The sequence below is a fragment of the Seriola aureovittata genome, chromosome 22, assembly GCF_021018895.1.
Source record: "Seriola aureovittata isolate HTS-2021-v1 ecotype China chromosome 22, ASM2101889v1, whole genome shotgun sequence".
Classification (NCBI taxonomy): domain Eukaryota; kingdom Metazoa; phylum Chordata; class Actinopteri; order Carangiformes; family Carangidae; genus Seriola; species Seriola aureovittata.
In genome coordinates, this window is record NC_079385.1 from 13,040,655 (window position 1) to 13,058,877 (window position 18,223).

At 40.8% G+C, this 18,223-nt stretch overlaps 1 protein-coding gene across 2 annotated transcripts in view; it reads left to right on the forward strand.

Moving 5' to 3' along the window:
- The window catches only part of exoc4 (exocyst complex component 4), a 110,210-nt gene extending 92,915 nt beyond the window's left edge, over positions 1-17,295 (forward strand). Inside the window, exons 17-21 of one of the 2 annotated variants that reach the window (XM_056367681.1) lie at positions 1,918-2,062; positions 3,920-4,098; positions 4,320-4,479; positions 15,164-15,404; positions 16,035-17,295. In XM_056367681.1, the coding sequence (XP_056223656.1) occupies positions 1,918-2,062; positions 3,920-4,098; positions 4,320-4,479; positions 15,164-15,401 (722 nt within the window). In that variant the 3' untranslated portion in view covers positions 15,402-15,404; positions 16,035-17,295. Of the gene's footprint in view, positions 1-1,917; positions 2,063-3,919; positions 4,099-4,319; positions 4,480-15,163 lie in introns of both variants that reach the window. The other variant, XM_056367680.1, reaches the window with a different exon arrangement.
- The last annotated feature ends 928 nt before the right edge of the window (positions 17,296-18,223 follow it).

The following is an 18,223-nucleotide window of genomic DNA, read 5'->3' on the forward strand; positions in this document are numbered from 1 at the left end:
TAAGGTTTTGAACTTAAATCGGCCTTATTAATGTGGGGGGATATGCAGAGCTCTTCATCTTTGTAGTAAACATCAATACTCCAGAAAAGGACAGAGGCGTCGAAGCAGTTCAACCTTCCAGTTTCACTTCAAAGACCTTCCACAGGAGCAGTGTGGTTTCAGGAAACAGCGGCTAATAAATGTGTGTGCCAGCTGATTGCATCAGTTAGGCTTATGATGTCACCGGCCTACACCGCTTGTAAGACAGAACATTGACGAATCATCCAACATCTAAAGATCTTGATATCATGTAAACTACATTAGTCCTGTAGAAACATAGCAAAGATGTGTATCTGCTAGTGTTGGATGCTTTTTTTTGTATCTTGTTCATAGATATTTGTTCCAAGTGCCAAGTTTGATTGACCAGTTTCTTAAAATGAGAAAGTTTTATGCAACCAATCATTTAAGTATATTAGGTATTAGATCTTTAGTGGATATAACATATTAAGTCTTTTTTTTTTTTTTTTTTTTTTTACTTTTTAGGACTTCTGATATCAGCAGTTTTTTTCTGAATTCAGTTTTGCCTCTGTCCTTTTTTTTTTTTTGAAGTACTTCTAATCTAAGTTTAATGCTGTGTCTATGTTTCAAATATCAATGGATCTCTGGTTTCCTACTGTAACAGATGTGGTAGTGTTTCCCTGGTAGCTGGAGAGCTCTGATATAGCTAACATCTTAGAGTTAGCTGTGAAACAGGATTGCAGTTCCAAGCTAACTTACATATTGGAAAGTAATATGGTGACATTCCAAGCAGACTTTTGAGATGAAGAAAAAATGAATACAAAAGTATTTTTAAAAATGTTTTGGTTAAGGCAAATTTAGTTTGCCTGGGTATAGGAAAACTTAATGGGAATCAATCGATGTAACATGTTTGGAGCTAAGTATTGCTTAACTTTATCACACCTTCTGTCTGTTTGGGGGGCTATCATTCAGTATTATATCATAGAGAGAGAAGACAGATGATCAGGTTATTTTGGCCTTAGTTTAGACTTGGTGCCACTCTGTCTTTAGCTTTCTGTGTGTGTGCGTGCATGCATGTGTGCCTTGCATGTGTGACCTTCGGAAGGGCAGGAAGAGTAACTGGGGAGCTGGCTTTGACTGCAGCACATCGATCGTGGACCCCTGCATTCTCCTGCTCAACAGTCACTCTTTGTACACACACACACACACACACACACACACACACACACACACACACTCTCACTCACACACACACACACACACTCTCGCCTCATTGACCAAATAGACTTACATATGAGTGACGGGGCCAATTTCTCTCCCTTTCCTCCCCTTGCTAATTTATGGCCATTGATCTACACTGGGCTGAATTTATATACACTCATCATGCTCTCTTGCTCTCTGGTTCGCTCTCTCTCTTTTCACACACACACACACACACACACACACACAGGTCTTTTGTATGGTTTACAATGCAGTGCACTGACACATGCTCCTGCTGTCTCAGCACAAGTGTTGAGAAGAAAGTACAAGAACATGCTGAAGGACTCAGGAAGTGTGTGAAGTGGCTTTCTTTTGTGTATACCTTATGAGCAGGTGTCATTTGTAATACCTTATTGTGTCAGTATTAAAGTGTTTGTGTGTATTGCCATGAGGTACAGTACAATGTGTGTGTGCATAGACAAGTTACAGTAATAACATTAGTATAATAGTATAGTATGTGGGGTGTCAGAGGTCAGGGTCAACTACTCTAGCAGTTCCTTCAAGGACACTTCAATAGCATCTGGACATTGAAACTCGGTCCTGAACCTTCTAGTTAAATGTTGATCACTCTACTTTACTCAATACTACTGCTCTTTTTTGGTATAAGTGTATGTGTTAATAGTGTCTGTGTACGTTTTCATTTCTGTTCTGTCCATTCAGATGTGTCTCCATGCTCAGCAGACAGTCAGGTGATTGGTGAGAGTGAACGCAGCAGGGAGCAGATTCTCCAGACCCTGAGTGACCTGTCCAGGAGCTTTCAGGACATTGCTGACCGCTGTCTCCTGGTATTACACCTGGAGGTCAGGTAGGAAGGAGAAACTCACTCACACTTCAGAGAGGAATATAAAGAGCAATATAAACATTCAGAAGGCGTTTCATATTGTTAGATTCATCTTAGACACAGCTTCAGATTCTCAGGCCTCACCTGAACAAAAAGCAATCTACTCAGTACCGTGATCATGCCAAACAAGCTCAGAGGACGTGTTATGGAGTCATATGGCCAAACATTATAAGAGACACACACGCATTTCCTGAATGCGCAAAGGATTTTTTAGTATCTTTTGAATATTTTCTTTTCAGTATCAATATCTAAGTTAATTTACCACACCATATACTTTCTCCCTCCACAACCACTAATAGTCCTCCATCATCCATCTCCCCTTTTTTCTATCCCTCCATGTACTTCTATTTCCTCACAGACTGTTGTGTAGCTTATGCAATATTGTTTATGATTTCAGTAGAAAACCCTCCCTGAGGCTGATGTCTAGCTATATGCTACACTCCATTGACTCTCCCCATCTAGCGAATTTCCCCTGATAGTGCTACCAGCTAAATGAAGCCATGAGGAAGAAAGCGGGAGGGGAGGGTGGAAGAGATGGGAGAGAGATAAGTGCGGAGGTTAAAGTGGCGGTGGGGGTTAAAAGAAGGGAGATACAGTATCTAAGTGAGAGAAATGATTGAATAGAGAGAGCAGGAAGTGAGATGGAGGCATTGAAAATGTGGTGTAGTCGTTGGCTTTTCCTTAAGGGGAATAGACATTCACCCATATCATCTTATACCTTTCTGCTCAGAGCACTGTGATTATGGCCTTGTGAAAGTATTGACTCCTCAAGTCTAGACAATAATGAGCCATCTATGGACGTAAAGGTCCTCAGACCAAGATGTACTTGTTTGAATGAACAGAAAGAAGAAGCATATTGCTATAGGATAGGTTAGAATTCATCCCCTCTACCCATTACAGTCCTAAAAGTAGTATTAAAGATGTACAGTATGTCACCATTGGCGTAAAATATTGATATAGACAAACAAGTGGTCAATTTTTTTTTGCTTCTCCAAATTGTCGTTATTTTCTTTTAGAGTCTAAAAGAGAAATGCTACACAACAGTGATCAAGAAATTAAATGTTGTTTGGCATTTTCTGATATGGATGACTGTGTGTAATTTTACCAGTCAACAAAAACCCTTCAGCCACATTCTAAACCTATAATTACTGCACTGGAGTTGCTCTGGTTACTTTCACAGATCATTGTGTGTACCCCATCTTCATCAAGCTCATCAACATGATGAATGTGTAAAGTGAAGGGGACTCAAAGACATCCTCAGGCTGTGGCATTTCAATACAACACCTGAAGTGAAGCTTTTTTATAGGTAGCAGGTTGTAAATTTATTAGACCTGCAATCCTCTTTATACATTCCTCAGAGTTGTACAGCATATTTAGCATTGCGCTCTACAGGTTGCCCTTAACTAATCAGATTTATGTCCTGTTGCTGAATAAGTGGATGCATTATAAGTACTCTAAACATAATGACCTGCGTAGTAATTATAGGTGTTAGAGTAGTGTGAACACCCAGTGCCAACTAAAGTGTAACTCCTAAACATGTTGTACTCTAAGGCAGATAATCATGTACCTCATACATACTTCTTTATATGAGGCTATTTTGTTTATTTTGAAACTCAGCACACATCATGTTTTTTCAACATATCCACAGTTAACTGTGAGAGAAGTTTGGGTATGCTATTGGGCATTATAGAAAGATTAACAGGTTTACATTCAATGATAACACCTGAAATGGATAGAGAACAAAATTAGATATTTAGATTTTTTCAAGCAACTTTCTCTTTTCTTTACCTTGCTTTGCTGTCTTCCTCTGTTTCAATCTAGGGTGCATTGTTTCCATTACCTGATCCCCCTCACCAAGCAAGGAAATTACGCGATTGTGGCTAATGTGGAGAGCATGGACTACGACCCACTGGTGGTCAAACTGAACAAGGATATCTCAGCAATAGAAGAGGCCATGGGGGCTGCTCTGCAGCAGCACAAATTCCAGTATATTTTTGAAGGTCAGCACCGACCCGGGATGAAGGATAAACAGCTGCCTGAGAAATATGATTAACCTGCCTTTTTAAAGCAGTTTGTTTTTGTCATGTAGATTTGCAAGTTTCCTTCATCCTTCTATTCATCTCTGCTGTATTTATGCCTTTCTCTGTTGATTATTTGTGCTCATCTGACAATCATTATTTTCTCTTTCTCTTCTTCCCTTTCATCTCTTCTCCCCCACCAGGTCTAGGTCATCTGATCTCCTGCATTCTAATCAATGGGGCCCAGTACTTTAAGAGGATTAGTGAGTCTGGTATCAAGAAGATGTGCAGGAACATCTTTGTTCTCCAGCAGAACCTCACCAACATCACCATGTCCAGGGAGGCCGACCTCGACTTCGCCAGGTCAGAGTCTTTTTCACAGTTTCACAGGATTAGCCAGAAATGCTGCTCACCTGGAGCAGTTTTTGTTCAGTCCTTGTTCAGTTTCCAGGCTCACATGAAGAATACACTTCAACCAGAAACCCTTGGTACCACTGTGTATATACACTCCTAGTGATAGCCTTGGATGAAATTAGAAGGCAGCAGATATTTTGTACTGCCAGTGTCATGCTATTTTCTTTCTAATACTTTATGGGTACTTGCTTACTTTTCTCCCCTTGAGTTTTGCTGCTGTCATGGTGATCAAGCCTTTAGTATCAATATTAGAAATATAAATATTAACGTATAACAATCTATAACAAAATTGTAAGACCTAAGTGAGATAGTGAGTGTAATATTTCTCATTTTTACATCATATAATAAAATGAACTGTATTATGAAGCCATCAAATAAGAAATGAACTACATTTACTGATTAATATTCAGTTTTTCACTTCAACCACCACGAACACTACTACACAACTGCATAGACAGACACGGACCTACACAATGTCCTCAAGTTCAGACATCAACTATGTCAATGCACGAGGCAGACAGATGGTCAAACAGATTGTCAACCACACTGTGTGTCCGTGTGCGGGCGGCTGTTGGTGTTTATTTCTTATTCATACATTTATATTTTGTGAGTCTACCTGCTGTTGCCCTGTGCTGTCCAACAGTGACATCCATGGGGGAAATCAGGGCTCAGATATCTTTGTGAACAAGATGGAGGGAGATAGGAAGAGAGGGAGAGAGCAGGAGGTTTGGAAGAGAGAAGAAGACAGAAAGAAAAGGGTGATTCATAGTATTCATATGATTTTTTTTTTTTTTTTTTTTATTCCTCTTTCAGAAGCTTGTGTCCTTGACAGGATAGACTATGTGTGAGGAAGGGTGATGGAAAAGATGGAGAGAGAAGGGAGGGCTTGGGGGGGGTGGAAAATTGAAAAAATAAGTGAAAGGAAGTCATAGAAAAGACGTCTTTCTAAGGAAAGGCACAGAATGGACTTGGAGAAGGTGGCATGGATAGAAGATAGCATACAGCGGCGTAAGAGATGAAAGCAAGAAACGTAAAGGGAGGTGGATGAAATGAGGAAAGTATGAGAGGAAAGATAAAACTTTAGCAGCTCGATTAAAGGAGGCAGAAGTGGCAGTACACTTGCTTTTTTAGAAAAATTAATTTACACTTTTAATTGTTCTAAAAACTTGACAGATTCTCTTGTGACCTGCAGTAGGTTTTGGCTCTGACAACCTCCGGAAGGGCAACATTTGTGTTTTAAGAGCAATAAGAAAAGTTTATTCATCAAACAGTGATCCTTCCTTGTTTTATATTAACATATATTAATTTTAAAGGCAGAACCTCAACAATCAATTAAAAAGCATCTTTTCTACCCTCCTCAGTCTTTCTGCATCTGATATTTGTTGTTGTTAAATGTGTCCACCCATGTCTGCCCTGTTGTCATGTTGTGTAGTAGGGTTAATTAGCTTCTTTTCACAGCTCTTGGCATCTTTGTGAGTGCGTCATATGTTTGAGTCGATGGGTTTCTATGTGCTGGCCATGTTTGGACATGGCTTTTTTTTGTAATATACTGGTACTGCCAAGTAGGCAAGTTTCCCCTGGAGGAAAAGAAACAAAGAATTAAACTGAAATGACCTGAACTGTACTGGATATGGAGGACCATTGATTAGTATATTATTTCTACCCTCTGTCAACTTTGATTATGGAGAAATGCCAGTGATGGCTTTTCTGTCTTTTCTCTCTGTCTCCCACTCTCTCTGATTACGACGCGTGGGTGGTGTGGAGGTGTTGATTGGGAATTGCAGAGTACATTGTTTACACATTCATGGCTTTTTGGATTGGCCGGCCTCCGGCTCCAAGACACACCAACTCTTGCAAACACACACACAAACACACACACACACACACACACACACACACACACACACACACACACATGTAATATGTATTCCTTGTTTTCACCCATGCACAGACACTCAGCCAAGCCAATCAGCATTCTGAAATCACCATATTTATGTCTAGGACATGAATATTCATAAAATATGCTACATTCCTCACACCTGCTAGTGCAACTGACCATACGGTTTGTAGGAGAAAGTGTGGTGATGGGAATAAGTAAAGTAAGTTAAAAGGCTTACGAAAAAGCCACATGTAATATTTCCAAACTTCTGAACAATGGTTAATTCCAGGTGATGTCTTATTCTTAAGATGTACACTTTGTTATGCAATCATTTCTAACATTGGTTGGCATAAATATACCCTACATATATATTAACATGTCTGTACAATTGTACAACACAAACTGTATTCAGCATGTTATGTGCATCACGTGTGTAGGCTTACACTTTACACTTTGTGCTTATTCATGCTGACGTTACATGAGCTTATTGAATTGAGAATTTTTAAAAAAAGAAACATCTAGAAGAAATATATTGTTCTATTATACGTAGCAATTTGAAACATGTAACAGTTTTATTGTAAGGAAAACTAACATTGGCTGATCAGAATCAGCAGGGAAAAAGAGTGTAACTAAAAGCAGAATATTCATCAGTGTTTTATTACCACCTCTGGAGAAAAAAGAGTGAAATGAAGAAAGGAAGTGATCACAGCAGGAAGCGTGCTTTGCTTTGGAGAAAGGCAACAGATGCTTGTTTGTTTACCCATGTACATTTATGTTTTTCTCTCTCTCGCTCTCTCTCTCTCTCTCTCTCTCTCTCTCTCTCTGTGTGCGTGTGTGTGTGCGCGCGCGTGCGCGCATGTGCGTGCATGCTTGCGTGTGTGTGTGTCTGCTCGTGTGTGTGCATGTACATGCTTGTATGGGAAAGAGAAGCCGAGAGAGACCTGGACAAGGGCACAGTAATAACCATTGATCTGAGTTAAAACTAAGGAGAGGCCCAGTAACCAGCACTGCAGAACTCATGAAGACACACACAGTCTCTCACACGCACACACACTCTCATTCCTCTCTCTCAAAGACTGGGAAGAAGCATGGGGAAACAGTGCCACCTTGTGGCTGAGTCCATGTCTATATACAATATGTGAATTGTTAATGTTACACAAGGTGTTAAAACTCAAATATGTGTGAGTATGTGTGTTTGTAAGGCAAGGTCTTATGGTTGTCACTTGTCTCTCAGTCAGAGGTTTGGCAGCGCGTGGGTCAGGGTCAAACACACACACCCACACCTAAACACTGGCACACAAGTGGACACACACAGACCATCTGCTCAGAAACAGTTCAGGGGCTCAGCCCTATTCTGCAGACCTGTGTGTTACTGCAATGTCACTGCAATGTCACAATTGTGTGTGTGTGTGTGCACGCGTGCAGGCGCGTGCGCCTGTGTGTTTTGACTGCACCTTCAGCCTTGTCACTCCATTGATCACCTCTCACTGTCCTGTGTCCACCTCTCTCTCTCTCTCCCTCTCTCTCTCTCTTCCTCTTTATGCCGATTTCTGGTTTCCTGACAGAAGCACAGATAAGATAAACAGATGAGGTTGTTTGTGAGGCTTTTACCTTGAAAAGACTAGAGTCCACATTAGTTCCCACCAAAACAGAACAACGAAACTTTCAAAAATGTAGTGTTGCATGGCAACAGTCCACTCTGTCCCACAGAGAAATGTTGGACTTTGCTTGGCAACAGATTTAATAACCTTAAACGGAGATCCAAAATAATTACCTATCACCGAGATTTGAAGTTGAAGCACATGTTGTTTGTGGTGCAGCTTAGCAAGTGACCATACAACCTAAGTTTAAAAAAGTAAAAGTCAATTCTTTTAATGTTGTAGCTCTATTCAACTTTTTGCTTTTCTTCCTTTTACCAAGATGCATTCTGTCCTGCATTAGTCCCTGATGCAAAATTGTTCTCTGTTGATCAACTAATAGTTTCAGCACTGATTGACAAAGCATAGGGTCATTAGAAAACTTTTGTTTGACTTCATTGAAATCCAGGTGGATTCAAGCTTAATATTACCACTCAATTAGAATATTCTTTTTTTTACTGCAGCACACCATTACACACCTTTTGCCTGTGTCCTACAGCTAAGGTAAACATAAATAAATGTGTACCTGTTTCAACGTCTGACGCAGCAGCATTAAAGGATTGTTTTTCCAGACACACACTGAATAACACAAACACACATACGGTGGAGCTCTGAGCTGCCCGCTGACCCGTGTAGGCAGGTTGCAGGGCTGTCATAACATCCCTAGCAAACTTGCAAGCCCCTTAGCCTGTAGCTAGGCTAAACACCAGTCTGACAGGCTCACTGTAGAGATGCCCCAGAGTTCAGCCCGTCGCACCCACCTGTCTGCTACTGGAAATTACTACAGCGTGCGGGTGTGCATGTGTGAATTGTATAACATTCTTGTGTACTGCGTATTGTCCTAGAGTGTGCTACCCCAACCTCTGCGTGTCTCTAAGATCGGGTGTGTGCACATAGGCAAAAAAAAAAAAAAAAAAAAACTCTCTTCGTTTTTGTGTGTGTGTGTCTAAACCCCAGTGTGTGTGTCGAGGTGACAGGCTGGTGTGTCTACAGAGAATGTTGTAATAAGTACAGTTGACGGCCGTGTCAGGAGGTAGTGGGTGTCAACAGATAAAACTGTTTGTATTTAGGCCTGGCTTCAGTACACTGTCACTTCGCCCGGCTTCTGTCTCCCTTCCTGTCACCTTGTGTCTCTCTCTTTATCTCTCGCTTCCTCCTCTCTGTCCCTTTTTCTTCATTTTTCTCTTGCCTGTGTTTTTTTTTTTTTTTTTTTTTCTTTTGGTACCGTCCAACCACATGTTAAACTGTTATTCTCTCTCTTCTCTTCTTCTTTCAGCCCCTCCCTTCCCTTTCCTCTGCTCCTGTTTTCTGGGCATGCATGTGTAAGATGCAGTATGATGAGACTGGTCTTTGCTGATGAAGCCTGTCTGTGCGTGTATGTGTTTATGTATGTGCACCTCACATCATGATGACGCCGGGCTTTGCTGATCAAGCCAGTGCGAGTGTGTGTATGTGTGTGTTTGTTGTGCATGGCGCAGCATGATGGGACTGGTCTTTGCTGATGAAGCTTCGGTCTCAGAGTCTCTGCAGAGCTTTCCTCATTACCAGAGGAGAGACAAATGCACTGCTCTGGAGGGAGAGAGAGGCAGAAGGAAGGGATGGAGAAAGACTTTAAGGGAAGATTGAAAGCGGCAGAAGGATGTAGAGACTGAAACTGAATCCACATAAAACAAAAACACAATTTATATGTGAGACATGCATCCATACTAACATTTTCAGGTCGAGTACAGGCCAAGGATGCTGCAAAAATTACCTCAATTATTTTCCTACATTGATGCATCTTCATTCATTACATTTCCATATGTAAAACCCTGTTAAATATGCAGTTATCCTGCAGCCAAGGCTGGTCACGACAGTTCATGGCCGCTGGTGGTCAAGGTAATGCGATGTGCATTCTGGATGTACAGCAGCTGTGGGAGCAGTTGCGGAAAGATTATCCGCTGTAAACAAAGCTCAAAGAAATGTAAACCAAAGCCAAATCAAATCAGACTGTACAGTGAAAGCTACTGGGCTTACAGCTTTTCATGGAGAGGGGAAGAAAGATGTCCCACACCTGAATGCTTCATCTTGAGAGGCACCATGAAAAATATTAAATGTTTAATTGTTGGTCATAAATCCTATCTTTTATCCTGACAGTTGAGACATCAGTCAAATCACTATTTTATGGTTGCTAAGTCATCTGACATAAACTGCCAATCACCTATATCATGTGATTGGCTATATTAACATTTAGAATTAGGGATCACAAAAAGGGTGAGCACCAACAGACAGTTGTCTTTAACTTTATGCCATACAGCCCCTTACCAAGCTTTTTATCAGTGACCTCACATCCACCCTTAAAATGTGCAGTTGATATCAGTGTTGACACCAATGAGACTGAGACAAAAAAGGAGAGAAGAGGAGGCATGTTGCCCTGTTGTTGGTGTCAGTAACACAAGCCTCAGTCCTAGTTGATGAGGGGGTCATTCACAGACTCCCCCATCCCCTCTCCCCCTCTTCCTTCCTCATCTCTCCTCTCCCCCCACAAACTAATGCGTTGTTCCAAATGCGCTGACAGCAGCAGCCTGTAATGGCCTTAATATTGTACACAGTGGAAATGAGGGGAAATTAATTGTGCTGATTCTTGTCTTTCTCTCGCTTTTCTTCTCTCTTTGTGTCTTCGTCTTTTTCCCCCGCCCCCCCTCTTTTCCTCCTCATCCTCTCTCACTCTTGTACCATTGACATACATATCTGTCTGTCCTCTGCTGCATCCACGCATCATAAATTTACTTAATATTCTTTGTATTCGAGGAAAGGAAGGGGGTGGCTAATTAAAATTTAATAGAAAGCGCACCATGGAGGCATGCTGACGCACACATACCATACACACTCACAAGCTGATTACTAAAGCACTGCTGTTATAGACGAGACTTCTGGAGGAAGCAGGTGGAAATTGGTAAAATTAGTGTGTGTGTGCAGAGGGAGGGAGACAGAAGGAAGCTGAGAGCCATAAATAGAGAAAGACTTAAGGGACAGGGCAATCAAAACAACAATTCGCTTAAGTATTGCAAGAAAAAAAAAAAGAATGCTGGTTTCATTAACTTATTCTAACACATGAAGAAGTGTTTGTGTGTGTTTTTGTGTGTTAGGTTGTGTGTCACCAGGGGTTCTTTCTTGATGGTGGGCTGCCGAGAGATTTTAATCTTATTAACAGCCCTTACCCAGTTTGGTAAATGGCTTTCCAACTGCTTGTGTAATGAGCTGTAAGTGTTTTCAGTACACACTAACATACATCAATCAGGCACACACACACACACACACACACACACACACACACACACACACACACACACACACACACACACAGAGTTACACTAAACACACCTTACACTTTCTCTTTCTAAACCAGCCCCCTCCCTTTTGAGCTAAACAGAGGCGAGATTGCCAGCTGTTCTCATGACTCAGACATGAACACACAAACACACACACACACACTAACAACCGCCTGACAGTCTAGCACACTGTCTTCCTGTGGATGCAGCTTTTCTGCTTTAATATTAGACACTATAGAAAGGACAACTGTCATGAGTTATACATGAGCATCAGTCAATCTGCCTTTAACAAATCCTGCGTGGGATTTTTCCTAAATGCATCATTGCCAAGTAAATTATAGTTGCTATTATACTGTAGTTAAGCCATGTTTTATAGCGCTGATGAGGTATTTTTTAATTTTCTCCTGCTGGCTGCTGCATCAACAGATGGGTTCCGAAGCTTTCCAGCTACTTTTACTACTTTATCAGACAAATTGTTCTTTAGACTGGAGGAAAATGTCACTCAGTCTCTGTCAAAGTGGTCACAGTTATAATTTTAGTTTTCAGGAGGCATTTCCCACTGTGTGCATAACTTACCAGCCTACCAGAAGGCTTTTATTAATTGAAAGAGGGAGCTGAGCCTAAAAACTTCTCAGTTAACCAGCCTACACAAAATCAACAACGAGAACTCAGAGATAGTTCTTGCTGATAACAGTTTTTCGGTTTTGAATTTATATCCATCATTTTAGCCACACCCTGTCTCAGCTCACACTGGGCGACGGGCCGAAGCATCCTGCACAATTTGCTTACACAGACACACTCACAACCACTCTAATCAACCGAACCTGCATATTTTTTGACACATACCATACATGTAACTGAAGAATAGTAAAAAAAAGAAGAAAAAAAAACTAAATTATATACACAAATACTTTACACACATAATCCACACAGAGATTTGCAATCATTATGCCCGTTGAGATAGTTAGAATGAGGTAGTCAGGTACAATTTCTACTCTTGTTTATTGCTCTGTTCAAAATCGACAGTTCCTTTCCTCTGAATTGCTTCCCATTGAGAGCTGAGGATGGGTATTTGAAAGAGGGAAGCCTTCTGTTCAAAGCTCCTTTCCTCAACAAAAGAAATGCGTGATTTTTGTTGTTATATGTATTTTTCCCATTAGATCATATGACAAGGTGATTTGCCTCAAGCGTGCAGTCAATCAGGGTCTAGGGAATGAAACGGTAATTCTTTGGAGCTGGTTTTTTGCTGTGTTTCTGAGGTAAATTCACCACACTTAAACAACATACAAAGCAGAAACACGTTCAAAGGCACTCACATTCAGACATTTATCAGCTAGAAAGACAAACACAAATACATGGTGCATTTCATTGTGAGATAAAACCACAAGTGGGACCCAGATTTTTTCCCGCTTTTTTGCCTCTCTTCTGTCTCTCTCCCCCCCTGCAGTTAAGGAGTAAACCAATGTGACCCTCATCAATATTGACAAGCTTTTTCATGAAATGAGCTCAGGGATGGAAAAATGAACAAGACCTTGGAGAGAAATTGAGAGCAGGATGAGCAGAATGCAAATGCTCTGATGACCAAGGGCATTACTTGTCAGGGGAAGGCCAAAAAACAGATATTATACACCTCCATTCCTCACTCTTCTCTTTTGTCATCAGTCTTCCCTTCTCTATTTCTGTCACTCTATCTCCATCGCATATATTCTACCCCTTCATTACTCTTTCCAGGTCTTTCTCCATTGTTGAACCTCCAGAATGACAGCACATAAAACACCTTGGAACAGAAGCTCCCTGAGTGCTCATTAAGGCCTCGTTAGCATCGACAATGATCATCTCAAGAAGGGAATGGGTCTTGGATGGGTGGTTGGGTGGTGGACCTAAACAAATGAGATAAAAATATCTTTTCTTACCAAAGTGTCTTTTTACTGCGCCATACCAGACATATTTGAATCCGTTTACTTTCAACATCCTCTGGCACAGCAGAGAGCTTAACACTCTCTCTCTCTCTCTCTCTCTCTCTCTCTGGATTCTTTAATGGATGTCTCTTTCTCAGCTGTCACACAAAGAAAAAATTGAAAACAGGTGGACCTAACTTTTTTTCTCAGTCACAGCACCTCCAAGGCTTTTTTCTTCAGCCTAACAATGTCAGTGCTACAATTATCTCTCCTCGCTGAACTGCTGCCCTCACAAAGCAGCAGGAGCCACTGCTGCTGAGTGAATGGCCTCTGCCCTTGTCCAAGGTGGCCAGTTTATGCTTGTAAAGGAAGCTTCCTTTGCCTGCAAGGTAAAAAAGTAGAGCTGAAGAAGAACAAATATATTCAGTTCCTTCCCTTGTTACATAGGGAGCCATTCCAGGTCTTCATTGGTTTCTATCCATTTCAATAAATATTACCATCAATTCACTGTGATGAATTACACAAATCAAGCATCTTTCCAGAGTCACTTCATTGATTTTCATATTGTACAGAAATTAATGGTAACCAATAGCTGTTTATGACGGCAGGAAAAATACATCTACATATCTAAGCATCTGTACAGCATGATTCAAGCATGGTCAGAAAATATGTGGGGGAAAAAAAACATTGTGATTTGACAAAAAGAACCAGAGTTGCTGAAGTTGTTTGAACTAAATAACACATGATTTGTCTCAGGAACAAAAATTGTAAACAAACACTAGGATGGTCCTTTAGGTTTTCTATTTATTGTTCTTCTTATTCTTTAATGAATTCATTTGCTAATGTTAAACATAAATGTCTTGAAACAGTATGTGACATACATCCCCTGCTGCCCTCTTGCTCTGACTGTATCTACAACTACTGTACGTGAGTGTAACATGGTGTGTCTTTAGAGAACAGGATTTTTCCCACAGCCTGGGGCAGATAGTGGTGAAGTCTATTCTAATGAGTGCCTGCATTTTGGTGTGTATTTGAGAGCATAGCACACATGCACTCTCTAAGGTATTTGACCTGTTTTGCCCCCAAGCAAAGAATAATGGTCAGCACTGAATCCCAACACTCCTGTGCATAACCTTCCTTTCAGCCTCTCCTCTTTTCTGCACAGGCATGTGTAAATTGTGTTTATGAAAAGTTACCCCCCTCCTAAAATCCATATTTATGGCCAAATATTGTGTTGTCCTTAGTGAGTTGATGCCAAGGAGTTATACAGCCTATGCTCACATACACAGGAGGTTCACCTCTAAATATTCGGTTTCTAAAAATCAAATACAGTCACAGTCTCTCCTCTCTTAAGTCTGGCATGTCTGACCTTTATGTCTTATGTGTTAGTCAGCAGGAGGAATGTGTGTAGTTCAACAATACTCACTCTCCTTTGTGCTCCTCCTTTATCAGTATGTACTTCACGGTCTTTTGTCAAATGGCCCATTGTTGCATTAGGTCCTGGTTAAAGACCTCTTAATTTTACACACCTCTCCCTTCTTTGGGCTCTGTCAACAGTGTCTCATTAAAACAGTCTCAGTGGTTTGTAGCCAGTGAATGTTTTCCCTCTACCGTCAGCTCCCGGCGGCGGTGGCGGGGTGAGGTCCTTGAAGTCCTTTTTGAGAAAATTAAGCTTGACAGCAACAGCAGTTAGTTTGACTTTTGTGTTTCCCTTTGTTGTTGTGGCTTGTTTTGATTGTGCACTGGAATAATGCAAAACAGAGGAATATAAAGTGTACTTTTTTCTTTCTTTCCCCTGCTTCCCCCTCTGTTGTCTATCCTTTTCTCTCTTTCTCCGCTGATTTACTTTATGCATAACCTCTTGTCATTTTCTCTCTCTCTCTTCATTCTTCCTATCCCTCCTTTCAGGCAGTACTATGAGATGCTGTACAACACTGCAGATGAGCTGCTGAACCTGGTGGTGGACCAGGGTGTTCGCTACACGGAGCTGGAGTACATCAACGCCCTGTCCTTACTGCATCGCAGCCAGACAGGCGTAGGGGACCTGAGCACTCAAAACACTCGGCTGCAGCGGCTGAAGGAGATCATCTGTGAACAGGCCGCCATCAAACAGGCCACCAAGGACAAGAAGATCACCACAGTGTAACAGGTCAGGACAGGGTTCAGAGGGAGGGGTTCAGTTGCCCGGAATTCAGAGAAAGATGGCCAATGAGAGACAATAACAGTGCATTAACCCTTCAAATAACCTGTGTTCAATGTTTTCTTCTTCAAATCCTTCAAATCTGTCTAGCACAGACATCTGGACTTTAATTTGGTCATGTATACAGGAGTAAGGAATGATGGGGAAAAACTCACAGGACAGAGGATATTTGAGAATTTGGTTAGAAAACACTGAAATACATGTTTTCTTTAGACATACACCTTTACATCATAATTTGTGTGAAATCTGTTGTGTCATCTTGCCTGATGAATCATACAGTGGGTCTATGTAGCAGTGACTCACTCTAATTGGGAAGTGAGGTGACAACTAACACAAACACAAACTAGCTCCCTCTGTGTCTGTGCCATAAGGTAACCTATATAGTCAATTTCCACTTTTTAAAAGACCCAAATGTAGTACGCGCGACTTTAACAGTCCCCCACTAACCATGACTCCAGCTCCGGATAAAAGGCGATTGTCTTGGACACTCACCCGAACTTAGGCCCAATCTCATCTCATTTTCCTATTAGATCTAAACTGCTGCTCTCAATTACACCTCTATCTCTCCTCTCCTGGCAGCCCCATGGGCCCACTGATTCTGTCTGCAATAACAGATGCCAGATTAGACTGTCTGAATGAGGCCACATCTTCCGCCTGCTGCCAATTTGGGTTGGTCCCCGAAGAATTCCCTCGCTGAGAATTGTATCATATCTATGGCTGTTAAAAATCTGTTTATCTGTCTTTTTTCTCATGGTTTGTAAACTTTTGCGGCTAGTATGGAAAGTTGTTAGTCATTTAACATTTCTTACAAATTGGACAGAAGAGACAAACCTAGTAATGAAGATATTTTGGCTGACTGCATATTCATCCGTTCATAAAATGGGGACAAGGTTTATTTCAAATGCAATATTTCTAGTCCAGCAAACCACAATGGAATGACTTGCACTTTTTAAATTAAGGCATGTGTGTGGGAATACATTTCATCAGTCTTCCTAGCTCTATAAATTTAAACAATGCAATTTTGAATCTTTATTTTGTCATCCCCACTACATATGCTTCAGTCATTTAAAATGAACTAAACACATGAACTCCAGAGACCATCACAAATCATTCCCCTCCCTGCAACCCTCCCTGTTTTTAGTTCATTAATTTGGGAGAGAAGTACTTAACGAGAGGAGGAGAGGGGAATGGGAGCCTTGTCAATACAGTGGGCCCTGAAGCCCACAGAGCAATCCATCATAATGACACATAGGCTGGGATTGATGGGAAAACAACAGTGGAGCTGCTAAGGGGTTTGTCTACCACTAGACCACTGTGAAATCTAAAATCTGCTCATTTAGCCATTCACTGCAGAGCTACTTTTGAAATGTTATACATGGGGAACTTTAATACAATGTTAACTGAGTGTATCATGTCACACACAGATACTACTATACAATTATCACACACATACCACAAAAGTCCAGAAGGCTTATGTACTGGCCATACTCCATATATGTAGAGTGAGTGAGAACCACTCCTGCTATTCATGCTTTTTATTCATGAGTTAAATAAGTAAAATGTAATAAAGGTTCAATTTCATGTTTCTTTTTCTTTCCTATGGACCTTTATTTTGCACATCTGTTCTATGAGACTAATGTTATGTTTCAGGTAAGACTGTATGAAATTCTATACATCAAACTGTGTTAGTCTTGAACAAGTTTAAACATCTTTCTTGTTCCCCTGGTTGTTAAATGTCATCTCATAAATGCTCTGAAATGTTTGTCTACTCTAAATTAAGCACACATGATCTGCCAGTGCATACACTAATATACTGAAAAAATAAACTATCCAATCCCAATCTTGTCTTGTGTATTTTGTACACTGTTTTTTGTCCTCGTGTGGTTGCAAAAAAGTCACATTTTCCACTGGGGGAAGTACATCTGACAGCACTTCATACACACAGTAACCCTCTTCCACACATTACAGTACAGTCCATCACTGTCTTGCTGCAGTAGATGTTGTAGAGATGTTACCACCATGTATCATATGAGTGAGACCAATCCAAAACCAACACTTGAGGATGTACTTTGCCCTGACAGGTGTGATGTGTAGTATGACATGGTTTGAAACATGACAAGTTTAAGTGCGGCGCACTGGAATTAGGAAAATAAATACAGACAACATACCATCTGAAGGCTTGTGTGGTTGTGGGCATAAGTCCATGCATGCAGTCTTTCTAGCACAGAGTGATATTTGCAAACTATCTCTGGGTTACGAAATCTATTTAGTCTAATGACATGGAGCTGTAAAGCACAATTCAAATACAAACAAAAGGGTCATCCCACCACTGAAATTCACTTACATTCTCAAAATTAAATTTTTTAACTGAAATGCAAACTTCTCATTTTCCATCTGCTCTTGGACTGTGTCTGTTAAAATACCCCCCACATGTATGTGGTCATGTTGGGTATTAAATAGGAAACAAGATTATGATAAATCATTGAAAGCATAGAAAGATGTTAAAATCGCAGCTTGGTTTTAGTAAACTTTAATAAAGGTGCCCCAATTGTGTCACCCAGGTTTTATGCGTTTTCTTTCTTTAGAGGATGCAAAGTAAAGCTTTAAAAAGGTTAATGTGAGCTGTTAATGTGTTACCCACGTGTCCTATGGTTTAGCTAAATCTACACAGGTGTTTCAATGACAATTAACCTGCTGCTCTGTGTACTGCCATTCAAACACATAGCAAAGGTGTACGACGAATCGTGGAGGTGTTTTTCCCTCCTGAC